General features: G+C 48.4%; 1 protein-coding gene across 2 annotated transcripts; it reads left to right on the plus strand.

Annotated features, from left to right (window-relative positions):
* Positions 1-9,500: 9,500 nt before the first annotated feature.
* On the plus strand, positions 9,501-16,407 carry creb1b (cAMP responsive element binding protein 1b). Of its 2 annotated transcripts, none has more exons than XM_084689392.1 (8): positions 9,501-9,636; positions 11,864-11,973; positions 12,601-12,768; positions 12,883-12,983; positions 13,061-13,203; positions 13,317-13,499; positions 13,728-13,881; positions 13,977-16,407. In XM_084689392.1, exons 2-8 carry the CDS (start codon positions 11,872-11,874, stop codon positions 14,119-14,121), a joined length of 996 nt encoding a protein of 331 aa, XP_084545518.1. In that variant the 5' UTR covers positions 9,501-9,636; positions 11,864-11,871; the 3' UTR covers positions 14,122-16,407. The 2 variants fall into 2 exon arrangements, with proteins under 2 accessions (XP_084545518.1, XP_084545519.1); XM_084689393.1 differs by having other exon boundaries at positions 12,622-12,768.
* Positions 16,408-16,862: the final 455 nt, after the last annotated feature.

A 16,862-nucleotide genomic window follows, 5' to 3' on the forward strand; every position in this document is an offset into this window, starting at 1 on the left:
GAGACCTGGAGTCTCCAGAGGGGTGGAGGGATGCATGACTGTCACACGACTTGTGTTACTTCCATAGAAACAGAACATTTCCCACAGGGAACCCAAACTGTGACCCTGAGGTCGGCAGAAAATATGACATCCTCCCTCTCTCATATATTTATGATGAGTCGAGCTCAGAGGTGCATGATGGGAATGTTGTGATGGTCTCAGGACCATTAGCATGCAGACAGCGTGCTGCCCGACCCGCCCTCTTGTGTACCCCCGCCATCTCCCCATGTCTGGCATGGTGTCAGTCCTCGGACAAAGTAGTATTCAGGCTAGCATGCTGACTGTCCGTACGTCCTCTGTGTTGTCCTTGTGCTGATTGGGTATGCATGGGACATAGTGCATCGCTAATACCAGACGATTACTGCCGTACCCGGCTCTGGGACCCAGACATGCCAGGCGAGGGATGACACTCCAGTGTGCTCTCAGCCAGAGTGATTGGATTGAGAGGGATCTCTTGGAAGACAGACATCCACTCCAGTGGTCTGGGCCTCGCTCCAAGATGTTGGTGCCTTCAAAGGTGGCTCTCCGCCCAGCGTGCATCTGCCGGAGAGGTGCCCCAGGTGTGGATCACAGGAAGGGAGCAGACACACAGTCGTCATGTGCACGACTAGGCACAAAAGCGCACACACACACACACACGCACACATACGGGCATAGACCATGAAGCCATAAGACCCTTTCATCAGAGCAGGGTTGGGCATAATCATCCGCAGGTGAGCCGTGACCTCGCACCCTCCCCGCAAGGCAGGAGGCAGAGCCACCGTCACCCTTGACACGCCTACTGGACAGCCCCGGCATGACCCTCAGCTGTGACCCCAAGCCTGACTCTCTCATTGGCTGTTCCTGTGCACAGAAAGAGACTGATTAACATGTCTAATGCCCGTGTGACAGTGTGTGTCTCAGTCGAGGAGAGGAGACGGGGGTGTTTGCTGGCAGAGGAGTGTGAAATCTGCTAATTAACGTGACCTCGCTTTGATCCAGAGAGAATACACACATGACATCTGAATTGGGCTGAGCAGAAGCGCAGGGGGTGAGGTGGGGGTGAGGTGGGGGGATAGGGAGGAGTGTTACTGGGAATGAAATGAGGCGGGGGGGTTCTATTCCTGCCCATCCATGCCTGGGCTTGCCGGGGCTTGGTGTGTGGGTTTAACCCTGCATGACTCCTGCCCAGAGCGAGGCTCAGGCTGCACGGCTACGCAGGGCTGAACACAAACAAACACCCTCTCCATCACTCCCACTACCTCCCCCGCCTCCGTACGACGTGCAAAACAGCCCTGCTCGCTTTGCATCGTGGGATATTTCTGGTCTAGCTCCTCCATGTCAAGCACTGCGCGTTAGTCTCGGTGTATTGCCAAGTCTTCAAATGTGTCCTCTTTGTGCAGTTTCTACTTGAAACCATCTGCTTTGACAAGCTTTGCTTTCTCTTTTTTTACCGACCACTTTTCATCTCAACAACGGTTTCATCACCCCTGTTTTTCCGGTCTTATCTTCCCTCAGTCTGTACCGCTGCTGTTTCCTCCGAGCCCTACCTCCCTCCTACCCCTTCCTCCCTGTACCTTCATCGTTCAGCCCCACTCATCCTTCACTTTCTCTCATCCTCTTGTCACCTCCTGGGCTGTCACAGGAGGGACAGGTGGGGACCAGGCCGTTACTGCCACCAGCCTGTGTCACGGCTGTTGACAGGCCACCCCCAGCCCCCACCCCGGCCCCCTCCTCTCCCACAGTCCCCCAGATGGTAGACGCGGGCTCCTGCCTGTCTGGAGCTGGACTGTTGTTGTTGTGGTGTTCACCCAGGCACATGTGATGAGGTCAGAGACGAGGATCCATCTCTTCCCCTCAGCGTCCCGCATGTGGAGCCCAGCACCAAACAGCCCACCTGCTACTACCGTCACACACCAAGCCAGGACATGACATTTCTTACCAGTCATGCAACATTTGATGTATTCTGTGTTTGTGTGTGTGTGTGTGTGTGTGTGTCTGTGTGCCAGGAAGACTATTCCCATGACTACTGTGTGTCGGGGACCACAGGGAGCATCACGTGAACATATGATGTCGGTTTACCTGGAATCCGCTGTGGCCCCTCCCCCACCCAGAATCCCCCCCCCCCCCACCACCACCTTTGTTCCACTCTGCCAGTCGCGTCTGACACCAGAGAGAGCATGACTCACCAACACTCAGGATGGGGGGGCGGGGGGGAGGGGGGGGGGGAGAGAAAAACCGAGCATGCACCCTAACATCCTCACCAGGCTGCAACATTAGCAGGCATGTTTACAAACACACCAGGTGCCTCAGGTCACGTGACTGCTGGTGAGATCATAACCACCAGAGGGGGCTTCAATGACAGCACTCACAGCACACGCAGCGCCACCTAGAGGGACGAAATAAAGTGTTTCTAGCTGTTTCCGGGATGAACCCTCAATCATAGGTGTGCACTTTGCAAAAGAGAGAGAGTGGGTGTGGGGGGGGGGGTGAGGGAGGGAGGGAGGGAGGGAGGGAGGGAGGGAGGGAGGGAGGGAGGGAGGGAGGGAGGGAGGGAGGGAGGGAGGGAGGGAGGGAGGGAGGGAGGGAGGGAGGGAGGGAGGGAGGGAGGGAGGGAGGGAGGGAGGGAGGGAGGGAGGGAGGGAGGGAGGGAGGGAGGGAGGGAGGGAGGGAGAGAATTGTGTGCGGGGGAAAAACACAAAGCTGTAACTCAGTATCTGCCCAGGACAGCCCCTATCTATCGCCTCTTACCCAGCAGAGAGATCAGTGTGTGCTGTCAGATCAGTGGCAGCCTGTCCAGCCAGATTAAGGACATTATCGCTGCATCGCACCATGTCTACGAGCCCAGCCACTGGAAATAGATTAGAGACTTCCCTCCGTTTATCTCTCTCTCTTTCCTACTGTCTCTCTCTCTGGTGTTTCTGGGCTTGGAGTACCGATGCAAAGGCTGGATCCAGGTTTAGAAAGGAAGAGGAAACGATTTCTGTTCAACTGTGGCCACCATTTAGAAAAACAAGTCACTGTAGAGAGTCAGGCTTTGATGTCAATTTACTAGGACTAAACCAAGACAACTCTGTATTGGGCATACACGTTTCCCATGTTGAAGGTACTAGCGCTCTAATCACTCCATTCATATCAACTTTCTTTACCATGGACTAAATCACGGATTAAAGGGGATTACAAGTGTTCTATGTGTCGTGAGAAGATGAGAAGAGAAAGAGATTTACCTCTGATCACTGATCAAGTTAATCTCAGATTAGCAGAATCCAGGTGCGGTAATCTGATTGATACCCATCCGTGTTTGAACCAGGTATCCTGCTCATCAGGTCTACCATCTGACTAAAACATGACCCGAGATTTTCATGGAACTAGCATCAGTAATATTTCTCTGAAACGCCATGCTACATTCTCAGAGTTAACTTTGGAGAAGTATCTAGCTTACCAAAGGGCTTCTTTTGTAACAGTTTAAAACTCTGTAATGATCTTCCAGAGCAGCAGTATTTGACTGTCTCTCTGCCCCCGCCAAGCCCTTCCCCATCTCTTTAGTTGTGAAGGTCACCCTCTCATAAGGCCTGGCGGTATGTCATTGTTGACTCTAATGTATTCCTTTATAGCTGGCTCAGAGCAAGGTGGACTCTGAATATTTCTAATTATTGGGAAAGTGTCAGATAGGCCTGTGTGGTAATTAAGGCTTAGTCATCACGGAGGGGGCTCTTCCATAGGTCACATGTCCACCTGCCTGCCTGCCTGCCTGCCTGCCTGCCTGCCTGCCTGCCTGCCTGCCTGCCTGCCTGCCTGCCTGCCTGCCTGCCTGCCTGCCTGCCTGCCTGCCTGCCTGCCTGCCTGCCTGCCTGCCTGCCTGCCTGCCTGCCTGCCTGCCTGCCTGCCTGCCTGCCTGCCTGCCTGCCTGCCTGCCTGCCTGCCTGCCTGCCTGCCTGCCTGCCTGCCTGCCTGCCTGCCTGCCTGCCTGCCTGCCTGCCTGCCTGCCTGCCTGCCTGCCTGCCTGCCTGCCTGCCTGCCTGCCTGCCTGCCTGCCTGCCTGCCTGCCTGCCTGCCTGCCTGCCTGCCTGCCTGCCTGCCTGCCTGCCTGCCTGCCTGCCTGCCTGCCTGCCTGCCTGCCTGCCTGCCTGCCTGCCTGCCTGCCTGCCTGCCTGCCTGCCTGCCTGCCTGCCTGCCTGCCTGCCTGCCTGCCTGCCTGCCTGCCTGCCTGCCTGCCTGCCTGCCTGCCTGCCTGCCTGCCTGCCTGCCTGCCTGCCTGCCTGCCTGCCTGCCTGCCTGCCTGCCTGCCTGCCTGCCTGCCTGCCTGCCTGCCTGCCTGCCTGCCTGCCTGCCTGCCTGCCTGCCTGCCTGCCTGCCTGCCTGCCTGCCTGCCTGCCTGCTTGCCTGCCTGTCTGTATATCTATCTGCCTGTCTGTCTGACTCGCTGCCTGCCTTCCTGTCTTCCTGTCTGTCTGCCAGCCTGTCAGACAAACAGCTCCATACATTCCTTAAGATTAGGTTTCCATTTGACAGTTTATCACAGTCGTCGATCTGTCTGAGCTGAGGTTCCTCAGCATCCATCTGGTGGCTAACTCTGAGCTTTAGTGCATTGAGTTCAGTTCCCCATCTCTCATCTCCAGTCCATCTGCTTCTCCAGGATGTCACACTACTGTCTTTAAACTCACGTTGCCATGGTAGCCTTATGTATATTTAATGTCTTTACATAACGTCTGCCGGGGTGCAGCCTATTTATAAACCAGGTGGAGCCTGTGTTCTGTTGGTCACACAGGAGAGGTACATGTGTGGCGAATGCTCCGAGGACATCTCTGAGACGTGACAGAGCGACGGCTGCTGGGACAGGGGGCGGAAAGGAGCTGTCACAGGTTAGAAGAGGAGAGAGTAGGGATCAAACCCTCCGGGGGGGGGGGGGGGGGGGGGGTTGGACGAGCATGACAAGGATGACACATCACTGCCAAGGTCGCGGGCGGCCAAGAGGTGGGTGGGGTAGTGCGCTCTCATCCATAAACATGAGTCCAGATACATAAACATGCTCACATTCAGACAAACACACTCACATACATTTATACGGTACATTCATCCCTACAAACATATGCAGGTGCACCAGAGCATCAAATATGCACATAAATCCATAGGCAGGAATGTATACGACCTGCGGGAGAGACAGTTCATGGTCAAGACCACAAATCCTCTAGCTGGATGTGATGACCCTCCCAACATGGTTGTGATCCCCCTCCTGACTTTGATTCCACCGTTTCTTGAATCCACTGTGTACCAACTCCACTGCATATAGAAGTCTGGCATGCTTTCCAATAGCCTTTCGCAGCCAGCTGGTATAACAGGCATGATTTGCACAGTTGACCAATCCCCTGTCATGCCTATGGACTACCCAAAGGGCAGCAGTCAGTAGGGTTCTCCACCGCCAGGGAATGGAGTAGGGGCTTTCCTTTAGTTTTATTTCGACAGACAGAATGCTGCAGCCCCACAGCCTCACGTCTCCTTGCACACTTACAAATGATCATTTCGAGGTCAATGTTTCCATGGCTGCAGCTATGGAAAGAATCAAATGACTGGTTTGGCAGTGATACAAATGGAGGAGAGATGGACTTGTATGAGCTAAATAGCTTAGACTGTTTATAAGGTCACACTAAGCCCAGTGAGTTTCTACACAGCATGACTGACACAGCACAACAACAACACAACAAGACCATGAATGAGCTCTGTCCCACTTGCTAAGAGGATAAACTGGCAACTTGTCAGAAAAAAAGAAAATGACATGTATTCCTTTTACACATGTGCGTGTGTCTATTGGGTTAGGTGCCTTTGTGTTGGTGAGTGTTTGCATGAATGCATATGTGTGTAATCGAGTTGAATTGGTTCAACTCACTAAACTCTTTGGTGGTGAAGCTAAGATGTTGGTGAGAGGTGGTTGCTGTTTCCGTAGGTCAGAGGACCCGAGTTCAAACCCCCAGTGTGGGCAAGATCAGGAGGAAGCAATACCGATGGGCGACGCAACTAGCCCTGTGATGTGTGTGTGTGACGCACCAATGGCTGTTCACCTGATGGAGAGCAGTCCCTTTGCTGGCTGCTTCATCACAGGAGCCATTCATTCATTATGCAGCTCCTGCATTACCATGCCACTTCCTGCTCCTCCTCCTTCTGCCCCGCGGTAAAAATAGAACCGCAGACCGCCGAGCCTTTGCTCCGTTGTTTACGACAGAGCCGTACCCCGACCCCCCACCTCCATGCTTTCTTCCTATCCCTCTCTTCCCTCCCTCCCTCCCTCCCTCCTGCCTCCCTCGCTCCCTGTTTTCAGAGGAGAGAGTGTGGTTACAGCTCTTGTTATATTCTGTTAGTCTCTTCTCTGAGACAGGGGGTGCGAAGGCAGAGGTGGCAGCGGAGGAGGAAGGAGAGGTGACGGGGGGATGAGGATGAGGAGGAGGAGGGAGAGGGAAGCGTCTCCAGAGACAAGGGTCCCGAGGTGTCAGACACACATCATCTCCATGTTTTTATTGCCTGTTCTGAATGCCCACGGTGCCACTCAGCCTCCCTCCACGGCAAGTCACACACAAATACACTTGCAAACTCCCTCCCACCCACCCACACACACACACACACAGACACACACACCTACACTTGCCTGAGCTGTCTTGTACCTGTGTGTTGCTGTGAGGGCAATGTGGGGTTCCGAACTCACCATTAAAAGAGAAATGTTGGTTTGAGGTAGCCTCTTAGCTCCCTCTCCAGGGGTAGTCACATGTTCACATACGACGTGATGTAGAGGCAAGGACAACCTCGCTGGAGACCATGCCAGAACACTTCCCAGCATGCACTGGGGCCTTAAACTGTTTATGTAACAGAATCCAGAGGCAGGCAGGGACAGTGAACGCGTGCAAGAGTATAAGAAACAATTTAAATCAACAAACATAAGAAGGAAAACTAGGCTAGGATTTGAATGGATCCTGTCCTGGCTCAAAACTACTTTTGCCCTGAGCTTATGTTTGACAACAAAGTCTCCACAGCAAGGCTTGATGTCTGTTTGTTTTTTTTTTGCGAGGGAACAACGCTCTGCAATCTGCATTCTATAGAAGGGCCGCATTGCATGCTCACACAGAACACAGCCCAGGAGAAGAGTTGCAGTGTAACACAAGCCTGTACTGGATAACGAGGCCTCTGCTTGTGTGTGTGTTGCTACAACTCAGTACACAGCACCTATTGAGGGCAGAGAGAAAACGGAGCTGGAGAGGAGTGAAGAAGAGTGTCTCTGACTGCCAGGAAGCCTTTGAGCCCACGCATCAATAAAGCAGCCGCTGTTCACAAGACTACAGCTAGCACTGCTGGAACACAGAAAGGGGGAGGGAGAGAGGAAAGGGGGCAGGGGGGGGGGGGGCAACCAAAGGAATAGAAACTAGACTACATTTAGGAAAATGAGAAACCATCCCACCGGCCAAATTACTACTCTGTGTAGACTGTTTATTTGATTAATTATTGAGGGCGAAAATATAAGAGAACATTTTGAACAACGATAGTTTGATCAAATCTTCCTTGAACAGTATTTTGTGGATTTTTAAGGAAGTGTTGGCATGGAAGAACAAGATTGTCATGAATATTTGGGGGGTTTTGGAACAAGTACTACTCTCATCTGGATAACACATACATACATTGACTCACGCCCGCACACCATGTAATATCGAGGGCAAAACTCAAAGCATATCCCGGTCTATGGGGACATATTCTGCTAGGCACCCAGAATGTTATCACAGACCTCTGCACCTGGCTGTTTCCAGAGCACATTCAAAATTACCATTTGGATATTATGTATTTCCTAGCTGCCGGCATGGTTAAAGCTTTGATGCATTTTCTCCCTCTCTGTAGGGTGCACCTAGCAGTTTGAAAGGCCTGCTACACAGTAATTCAGTGCGTCAGGCTGCCTCCATTCTGGTGGAGGGATACGACAGTAGGAGAGAGCTGAGGGGAAGGGGGGGGGAGCCTGAGCCAGCCCTCACCCAGGGGAAGACACGCAGCGGGGGCTCACACACAGAGAGAAAGAGAGCCTCCTCAGCCAGTTCTCCTCCAACTGTGCCTGCTTTCTCAAGGTCAATCACAGAACGGGGTACACACACACTTGCGCACACAGAGACACACACACACACAGACAGACACAGACACACACAAACACATCCCAGTCCCAGAGCGCACACAACCACAGTCTCTGAGCACAAGACACACATTCACTCAGGGTAAAATAAAAAGGCTTCTGCTTGCCTCTCTGAGCCATATCTGTGTATTGGACAAATGCTTGTGTTTATTAGCCAAGTCAAAGTGGACCATCTGGTGATAAAAAGCTGATTATTCAGACGGAGATGCAGTGTTTTGACGATAATAGACCAAATGCTTCCATTGATTTTTTTCTGTGTCTGTTTGTATATGTGTGTGTGTGAGAGAGGGGAAGAGAGAGAGAGTGTGTGTGTGCGTGTGTGTGTGTGTGTGTGTCTGTGTGTGTGTGCAAGAGAAAGAGACACTTTGTGCTGCTGTGAGCTTTATTCTACACTGTAAAAGATCATTTCACCCCTTGGTCAAAATCATCTTTTTTCCCTTTGGGGTTTTGAACCAGCTGCAAATTCACTGTTGTTCATTAACGAGGCAGGGTCAATTCCCCAAACAATGTGTTTCATGTCACAATAAAAAGCTGTTTTTTATGTCTTGTAGCTGTAAAGCACTATTAAACAGATAAAACACGAGCAACGAGCATCAAGAGGATTATAAAATGGACAAACTCGCAGCAGTTTGTGCTGTTCCATCCCCTCCTGCTGAGACCCCAGAGAGGCAGTCTGAGAGACACTGACTCCCACTGCAGCTCCACACTGGCCCCTGCTGGGGATGACATACCCGGAGCGAAATAGGAACCACAGCAAAACTGGTGTCATTCTGCCCCCTTGCTGTCTTGTAGGTCATCACAGCAACAGCTACATAATGGTGGGAACCAGTCAAGCAGTTGGTATGAAATATAACATTCTGTGGGATACATTTAACAACTAGGATTAAATCTGTAGATAACGTTTTAATTGGTGCAGGATAAGTTGAGACAAAACTGATGGATAATGTTTTCCTATCTAAGGAGTGGGTGGGTGGACGAATTGTTTGACATTGATGTACATTTGCGTTGATCCTCTCTATTTTGTAGTTTACAAGATCTGTCCAATATTAAGAGGATGTGGACAAAATTATGTCATTTTGCAGTTATAACTTTGAACAATTACAATGTATTTGAACATTCAGTTATAACGCATCGTATAAAACTCCTAAAATCAATTATTTAAAGACATAAAAAGCAGATTGATTGCAAACTGAAGGAAGAAGCTTCATACTAAAATGTAATCTACGACTGTTTCCGATATGTGTCGAAAAGCCTTCGGTCAATTCCGGGTGCCGTTCGGTTCATTCCGTACATCAATCGGCCGTTCTCGAAGGCAACCCTGATATGATTTTCGTCCCTCTCCTTCTCCGTGTTGTTGTTCTCGGTGACGCGACGGAGGTGTAGCCTGACGCGGTCTCTTACGTGTCGGTCTGAATAAAAGTGGAGCTCCGAGGGCCCGGGAGTGACGAAGGGAGTCTGTATCGGTAAGAGGAAACTAGTGTCCGGGGAAAGATAGGATAGGCGCTCCCTGGATATGCTGAAGTCTGGTCGGGTTCGGCCCAGAGAGGAAACAAAGAGATCATGGCGCCTGGCTTATTGCAGGCAGTCTTTCAGATAAAGGGAGGGGAGGCTGCGGCTATTTGGGAAACAGAAAGGAACAGTCATATCGACAGGAGAGGGATGTTGCAGCTTGGACAGCTTCTCTGAGATGTCATTTTACCAGCTAATGTGCATGTGATAAAATGATTTCCGAATTGTTTGTGCACATATGCGCATAGTGGTCCTTGCGCACTTACCTGTAGCGCGCAAGGCGGGCATCCACATTTTCGCACAGGCTCCCAAATTATTGTTTCTCCAAAATGTGTATTCGTGTGTGGCTGAATATCTCCAATTTACATCAATAAGTTACTTTTTGTTCATACAAACAGCCATCCCCTGCTTACATAAGAAGGTAAATGTAGGCTACTAGAAATTCTTAAAACATTGCGTTTCCCGCATCTAACCTCTCGCATAATTTGTCTGTATCCCCCTAATTTCAGCGTGGTCTCCATCGACTGTTGTGTACAAGTAGTCATACACTCCATTTTCTTGCCACATAATTTGTTGAATGAGAACATGTTGGAAGTGGGCGTCACCGCTCCATGTGGCGTCCATGCAGCTCTCTCTCTTTCATGTCACTGAGCTCGTCTCTGAATTGACTTTTGAAAAACAGAGGGAGAAATCAGTAAGACCAATCACACCACGGTAACATGTTACGCACTATGTGAGCTCACTGTACAGTCACGCATAATCTGGTTTAGGAGATTAAAGGGCCACAGTGGAAAGGACCTTTCCTTTGCACGGCAATTTTAGTTTTTACAAATGTTAGTAAACTCTTTTCATAAATAAAAGATTTGATTTAATCTACAGGCAGACAGTGACACCTTAGTGACCTGTTATCTTGTGTGGCTCTTGGTTAGCAAAGAAATAACTAAAACCTTTGGGGGAACAGTTGAACAGGTTCCTCTGCCTGTCTGACTCTCCTCTAACAGGGTCTTTCCAGAAAGTCTGTGGTTGTTGCCTGTCAACAACAAGCCTGTAGCAGAGCACAGGAGCAGAGTAGCCAATGGTTAGGGGCAGGGGGGGTGGGGGTCAATTCCTGGAAAATACTTGAGCAGGCTCTGTTGAAGGAGCACCAGCTTTTCAGTCTGTCTTTTTAATGAGGACTTGTTCAGCATGTTGAGCAACTCACTGAGGGTTTTAGGAATAGGATATATTGAGTTACTTACTCACAAGACAATTTCTTGTCATTTTCCACGTCCTGTTTGATTTCGAATGAGTCAAATATGTAGGGTGAAGCTTAGCCAAATCCGTGTCTGTGAAAACAGCCCTGTTAATGTTCTTTGGCTGAACTGTGGCCGTAGACTACACAAACGCCAAGTTTCTGAATCAGTGGAAAGCAGCTTTTGTTCAATTTCTGAGCTTTTGCAAGGTTCTCAGAGAATGGAAAATGTCCTGCCTTGGCTAAGTTTTATTTGTCTCACTCTCTACTGCTAAACAAGGTGCCCTCTGGGTAATAATGAAACTGTCAGCTGCCCAGACACAAGCTGGCCTCAGAGAGTATAGTGACACATTCCATCACAAGGAGACAAATAACTTCCCCAGGGTGTGTGCGTGCATGCCTACACATGCACGCTAGAAGAAGATGTATATTTTGTGTTACAAAATTATTGTTAGTTTGAGTTCCCCCGCATCCACAGATATGACACAGATAGTTTCTTTTCTCCAGCTTCTGTAATGCCTGCCACTGTTCTCACATGGTGTGTATCCACTGTAGATCCTGGTTGAGAACACATGGTCTTGTCTCCTAATATTGTCTTAGGGTTGATTGAGAAGACTCTGGGCTTGCGCCTTTGCTAAACTCAAATGTCTGAAATGTGTAAGATATCTCGTTTCCATCGAGGAACAAGTGTTGGTGTTTGACTTGATGAACCAACTCAAATTGGGTCAACCATAAAGCAGTGTGTTTATTAATAGTGTGGGGAAGGAATGCTGTGGTCAGGGTTATATATACACCGGTGTTCATTCACACAAGTGGGGCAGGGTGGGGATTCAAGATGTCTCATTAAAAGACGAAGCTAGCCGAGACAGACTTCCTTCTATATATTCCTTCTGTGATGAACGACGCAATGCCAATGAAAGCTGCAGTTATTCTATTGTCCCCTTCACCAGCTAAACCAATGACCATGGAGTCGGCAGCAGAGGCTCAGCAGGGGGTGGAGACTGCTGTGTCTGAGACTGGTCAGCAGATTGCCCAAACCCAGATTGCTACCCTGACACAGGTAGTGTACCCTCTAGCACTCTGTACACTTGCTTACTGTTCACCAGGGCCTTAACCCTCCAATAGTGTCCCATCAGCCCGAGATTGAATACAGCCACTGGCCCTTCTTAAAGGATGGACTGATTTTCTGACTTACCAGCTGTCTTCCTGGCAGAGAGAGAGTGTGTGTGTGTGTGTGTGTGTGTGTTGGAGCCGTGGAGAGAATGTGCTGACTCCTCACCCCCTGACAACAGCTTTATGACTCACAGAGCTCTGTGCTGAGAGGGAGGCAGCAGTCAGTTTGAACCGGGGGTGTTAGCAGGAATAGTAAGACATGAAAATAGTAACCTCCCCCAACCCTCTCCCAAGTAGCCTGGAACAGGCCAGCACCAGGCCAGCCACAGTAGTGTGACAGCAGGCCAAAAGTGAGCCATACACCAAGGTCTCATGCAGGCCATCCTACACACAATCCTCCGTTGACACAGAGGCCTTCACAAGAATGTAGATCATCTCAAACGCACATGCAAAATGTATTTTCATGGTTTGCAAGAGACTTGGTCCATACAGCTAACCCTGCAACATCATACAGCTATGCTAGAGTAACCTGATGGAGCTAACAGATGGAGATGTTTGTCTCCCTGGGCAGCAGGATTACTTGTCTGCCTTGCAGGTGTCCATGGCAGCCGGTCACGCTACATCCAGCGGTCCCACGGTAACGCTGGTGCAGCTGCCCAACGGCCAAACGGTGCAGGTGCATGGGGTCATTCAGGCCGCCCAGCCCTCCGTCATCCAGTCACCCCAAGTGCAGACTGTCCAGGTGAGTACCCAACCTCTCAGTGCTCCATGTACACAGGACCATAGTGTCTGGTCAAAATAGAGTGCGAATGCTGACTTCTGTCTGTGTGTGTTTGTCTGTGTGTGTGTGTTTCAGATCTCCACCATTGCAGAGAGCGAGGACTCCCAGGAGTCAGTGGACAGTGTGACGGATTCTCAAAAACGCAGAGAGATTCTGTCACGACGCCCGTCATATAGGTACAGAGTTGTGTCCGTGTGAGCGAGAGCGTGTCCTGATTGTTAGCTGATGCTGCCACGACCTCTGACCTTCACAGGAAGATCCTGAACGATCTCTCGTCAGATGCCCCGGGTGTGCCCAGAATTGAGGAGGAGAAGTCCGAGGAGGACACAGTTGCGCCATCCATCACCACAGTTACTATGCCCACGCCCATCTATCAGACCAGCAGTGGCCAATACAGTATGTGACTTTTGACCCCACTCAGTTACACAGCTACAATCTTAATGCTTCTCAATGTCAGATGTATCCTTAGCTTCCATTAGCTGTACTGATGACCCACTCTGTCTCATCAGTCGCCATCACCCAGGGCGGGGCTATCCAGCTGGCCAATAACGGTACAGACGGGGTCCAAGGGCTCCAGACCCTGACCATGACCAACGCTGCAGGAGGCCAGACCGGCACCACCATCCTGCAGTACGCCCAGACCAGCGATGGACAGCAGATCCTGGTGCCCAGTAACCAAGTGGTGGTGCAAGGTCAGACGACAGACTTGTAGATATACAGTACCAGTCAAACGTTTGGACACATTTATGTGTCAATACATTTGACTGGTACTGTACATGTACTCAAGGATAGCACAGTATTATTTACATATTGAAGCTAAGTAATAGTTCCAGCATCGTGTATGTAGTTACCCTGCATTGGCACCTGGGTTTGTCATTGGGGTTGGAGAAAGAACAGTGACATGTGTTTGACATGGACAGCTGCCTCAGGAGACATGCAGGCCTACCAGATCCGTGCGGCGCCCGCCAGCACCATCGCCCCCAGTGTGGTCATGGCCTCCTCCCCCGCCCTGCCCAGCCAGGGGGGCACAGAGGAGGTCACCCGCAAGAGGGAAGTCCGCCTCATGAAGAACAGGTGGGAACATCAAGATGGCCGTCTCGCGTTCTTCACTCTGCTCCGCCGCGTCCCCTCTAACCCGTGTCCCTCTGCTTGTCTCGTCTGTGTTCCAGGGAGGCAGCTCGGGAGTGCCGCAGGAAGAAGAAAGAGTACGTCAAGTGTCTGGAGAACCGAGTGGCTGTTCTGGAGAACCAGAATAAAACCCTCATTGAGGAACTCAAAGCACTTAAAGACCTGTACTGTCATAAGACTGAGTAGGGACTCTAGTCCACCCCCTCCCGTCGTCATCTGCCTGCCTGTACAGAGCTCTGCCATGTGCTGGCCTCCGGGGTGAACACTACACGTTTTATACGTCTTTTAAATGCTGTAAACTGCCAACCATGGAGAATGGCTCATGTACGTCGACCAGAATATTTGGCCAATGCCTAGTTATCTACAGAGTGGGTTGTGTCTTTTTGGAGAAGAAGATCAAAGAAGAATTTCTTTCTTTCTTATTTCTCCTCGCCAAACATCGTTCAGTCAGTGGGATGTCCATTGGAAAGTCTTCTATGTCGTCTAAAACGTGACTGTATTTAAGAAGTGGACGATGGGACTCATGAGTGTCAGCTCAAGATAACGTCACAAGAGCACCTTGGTACTGAAGGGAGAAGGTCAGTGGGATTGTTTTAGACTACCTGGTACATCACTTACTCTTGTCAAGATCAAGATACTGTACGAGACAGACCTATCTTCCATTTTAAGTGTCTTCAGTTTTTCTTCAGTCTTCAGTGTGATAGATTGTAAAATGTCATTGAGAGTAGAGGAGGAATGACATGATGTGTTTGTAATATGATCAACAAAAAAAGAAATACCATATTGTATTCTATATATTAATTTCGTTTATTTTCTTTTTTAAAGTAATAGTACCTGGAGATTATAGCATGTGTAGATCTTGCTATGACATCTATTGATTTGATAAGAAAAGTGTTATAATATAAAAACGTATATATTTTTGCATTTGTTTTATATACTGCAAGGCAATACATAAACTAAACCTATTACTTTAATATCTACCAGTCCTTGGAATAATCTTGGCAGCTATTTAAAAAATGCCTGTTATAAAATACATGCTCTCCACTTGTTTTTTTATTTTCCAAAATTACATTGTGTCTCTGTTGAAGCAGCAAGTGAACAGCAATCCTGTTGGGAGCTAATGCTACTCACATGATATACCAGTTCAATTACTGACTGCCGTGGTTTCATTTAGTTGTAAATGTCTGAGTAATAGATGTTCTGCAGACACCCCTGTTCTCTGTTATGGAGTCATAGCCCTACAGTGGTTGTAAAAGCCTTCACAAGACAGGTACAAGGATTGGACAGGTTCTATATTGCTGAGGCCTTTAGGGGATATTTTACAACTTATTTTATGTTTTTCTGGGATTAAAAACAGAAAATGCTGACGTTTATTTGTTCAGTATGAAATGATAGGGTGTACTAGACAAGTCAATAAATGTGTCTGTCTGTTTAAACATGGATGCCACACTGCAGGGTTTTCCCAATAGCTCAATCAATAAGATCAACTTCTTAAAGTTATACACGTATGACGACCCATATAATTTGCTAAGCAAGCATTACTTTACACACAGTTTCACTGCTTGCTTGGTTTATTATTTCACATTAAAGAACTGTTTCAAATGTACAGCAGTCATGAATGAATGGGAGGGATACGTGTGATCAGACCAGTCAATGGCATCCCACATTCATCCAAGGTTTAACTGTGGTTCGGTCTTTGCTGTAGCATTGAGCAGTGCTGTGGGAGGTTCGCCCTCCATGACCCCGCTCTTGCCTTACACACAGACGTTTTGACAAGTCATCTGTGCGTCTGAATTCAAGCATGACAAATTGCAGAGGTAATCTCTTTGCAGAGCTTTTTCGTGAGGAGATTATACCTTCTTGCTGAGAGGATGCAATTTGACACAGCACACCTTGAGCCTCGCCAGTTTCAGGGAAAGCAATTTTTCTTTGACAGAACAAGTCGTAAATCTAAGCAGAACATGTCAATGACCTGAACAACTTTATATGGGCTGGATCAACCTCTGTCCCTTTGACATTCACAGATGTTGGCTATTAGCAAAGGTCATTGTGGTTGAAATGTTATTGTTCTCAGCTTGTTTATTCAGCTTTACTAGAAGAACTCAGTAAATCTATTCACCATTCGGTGTGGGTTGTGTACCATTGTGAGATAAATGTATACAATAAATATAAAACCTGGCTTCACCTTTTGCACGAAAAATGTTAATTTAATGAAGCTGGTGTCAAAGCAAAGTTTAAACAAAGTTTTTCTAACTGTGATGTTTGTATATTGATACATTTTTCAAGTTTTTGTCTTTCAATACATTGTATACTATATGATAATACAATTTGGGAAAATATTTCAATGATTTAATAGAGTGTTGTGTGAATATACTGTATATACCTGTATTGCTGTTTGTTAGACATCATAACTAATCTATTTCTATGCCTCCTGTTTTGAAAGAACTGATTAAAAACCCACTTTTGTAAGCACGTATGGTTCAATTAATTATTTCCTAAATAATATATGTTGTAACACCATCCTTTCATGGACTTGGTGGGGTGATATAAATTTGTATGGCGTATATGCCATACAAAGGCAATACAATGGTCTACAGCTCTTCCTGGCACACTTAATCATTTTTTCAGACTTGCTGGGAAAGTTTTAGGAAGAAGCAATAGTGACTGTGTAAGGTAATCAGTGCGGTCGATCTTACATAATATGTCACACCAGTTGCAATAATAAAAATAAAATTATATTGATACTGATAGATTGAAAGAAGTGTAACAGTATGTTTGTCATTAGTAATACAAAATTATTCTTAATTGGTAAAATTATGATGTATCTGATACTTTTAATAAATAAAAAAAACTGAGGCACTACTGAACTGAGTTTCGCCCAATGAAATTAATGATCAAGGAAAACGTCTTTTAGAGGCGGGACCTAG

Source organism: Hypomesus nipponensis, chromosome 23 (assembly GCF_054491055.1).
Source record: "Hypomesus nipponensis isolate SF chromosome 23, ASM5449105v1, whole genome shotgun sequence".
Taxonomy (NCBI): Eukaryota; Metazoa; Chordata; class Actinopteri; order Osmeriformes; family Osmeridae; genus Hypomesus; species Hypomesus nipponensis.

Excerpts from the sequence above, each read along its gene's own strand:
- creb1b (XM_084689392.1), top strand. The coding sequence starts at position 11,872 with ATGACCATGGAGTCGGCAGCAGAGGCTCAGCAGGGGGTGGAGACTGCT. Across the intron at positions 13,204-13,316 it reads GACCAGCAGTGGCCAATACA|TCGCCATCACCCAGGGCGGG; the intron begins GTATGTGACTTT and ends CTGTCTCATCAG. Across the intron at positions 13,882-13,976 it reads GTCCGCCTCATGAAGAACAG|GGAGGCAGCTCGGGAGTGCC; the intron begins GTGGGAACATCA and ends TCTGTGTTCCAG.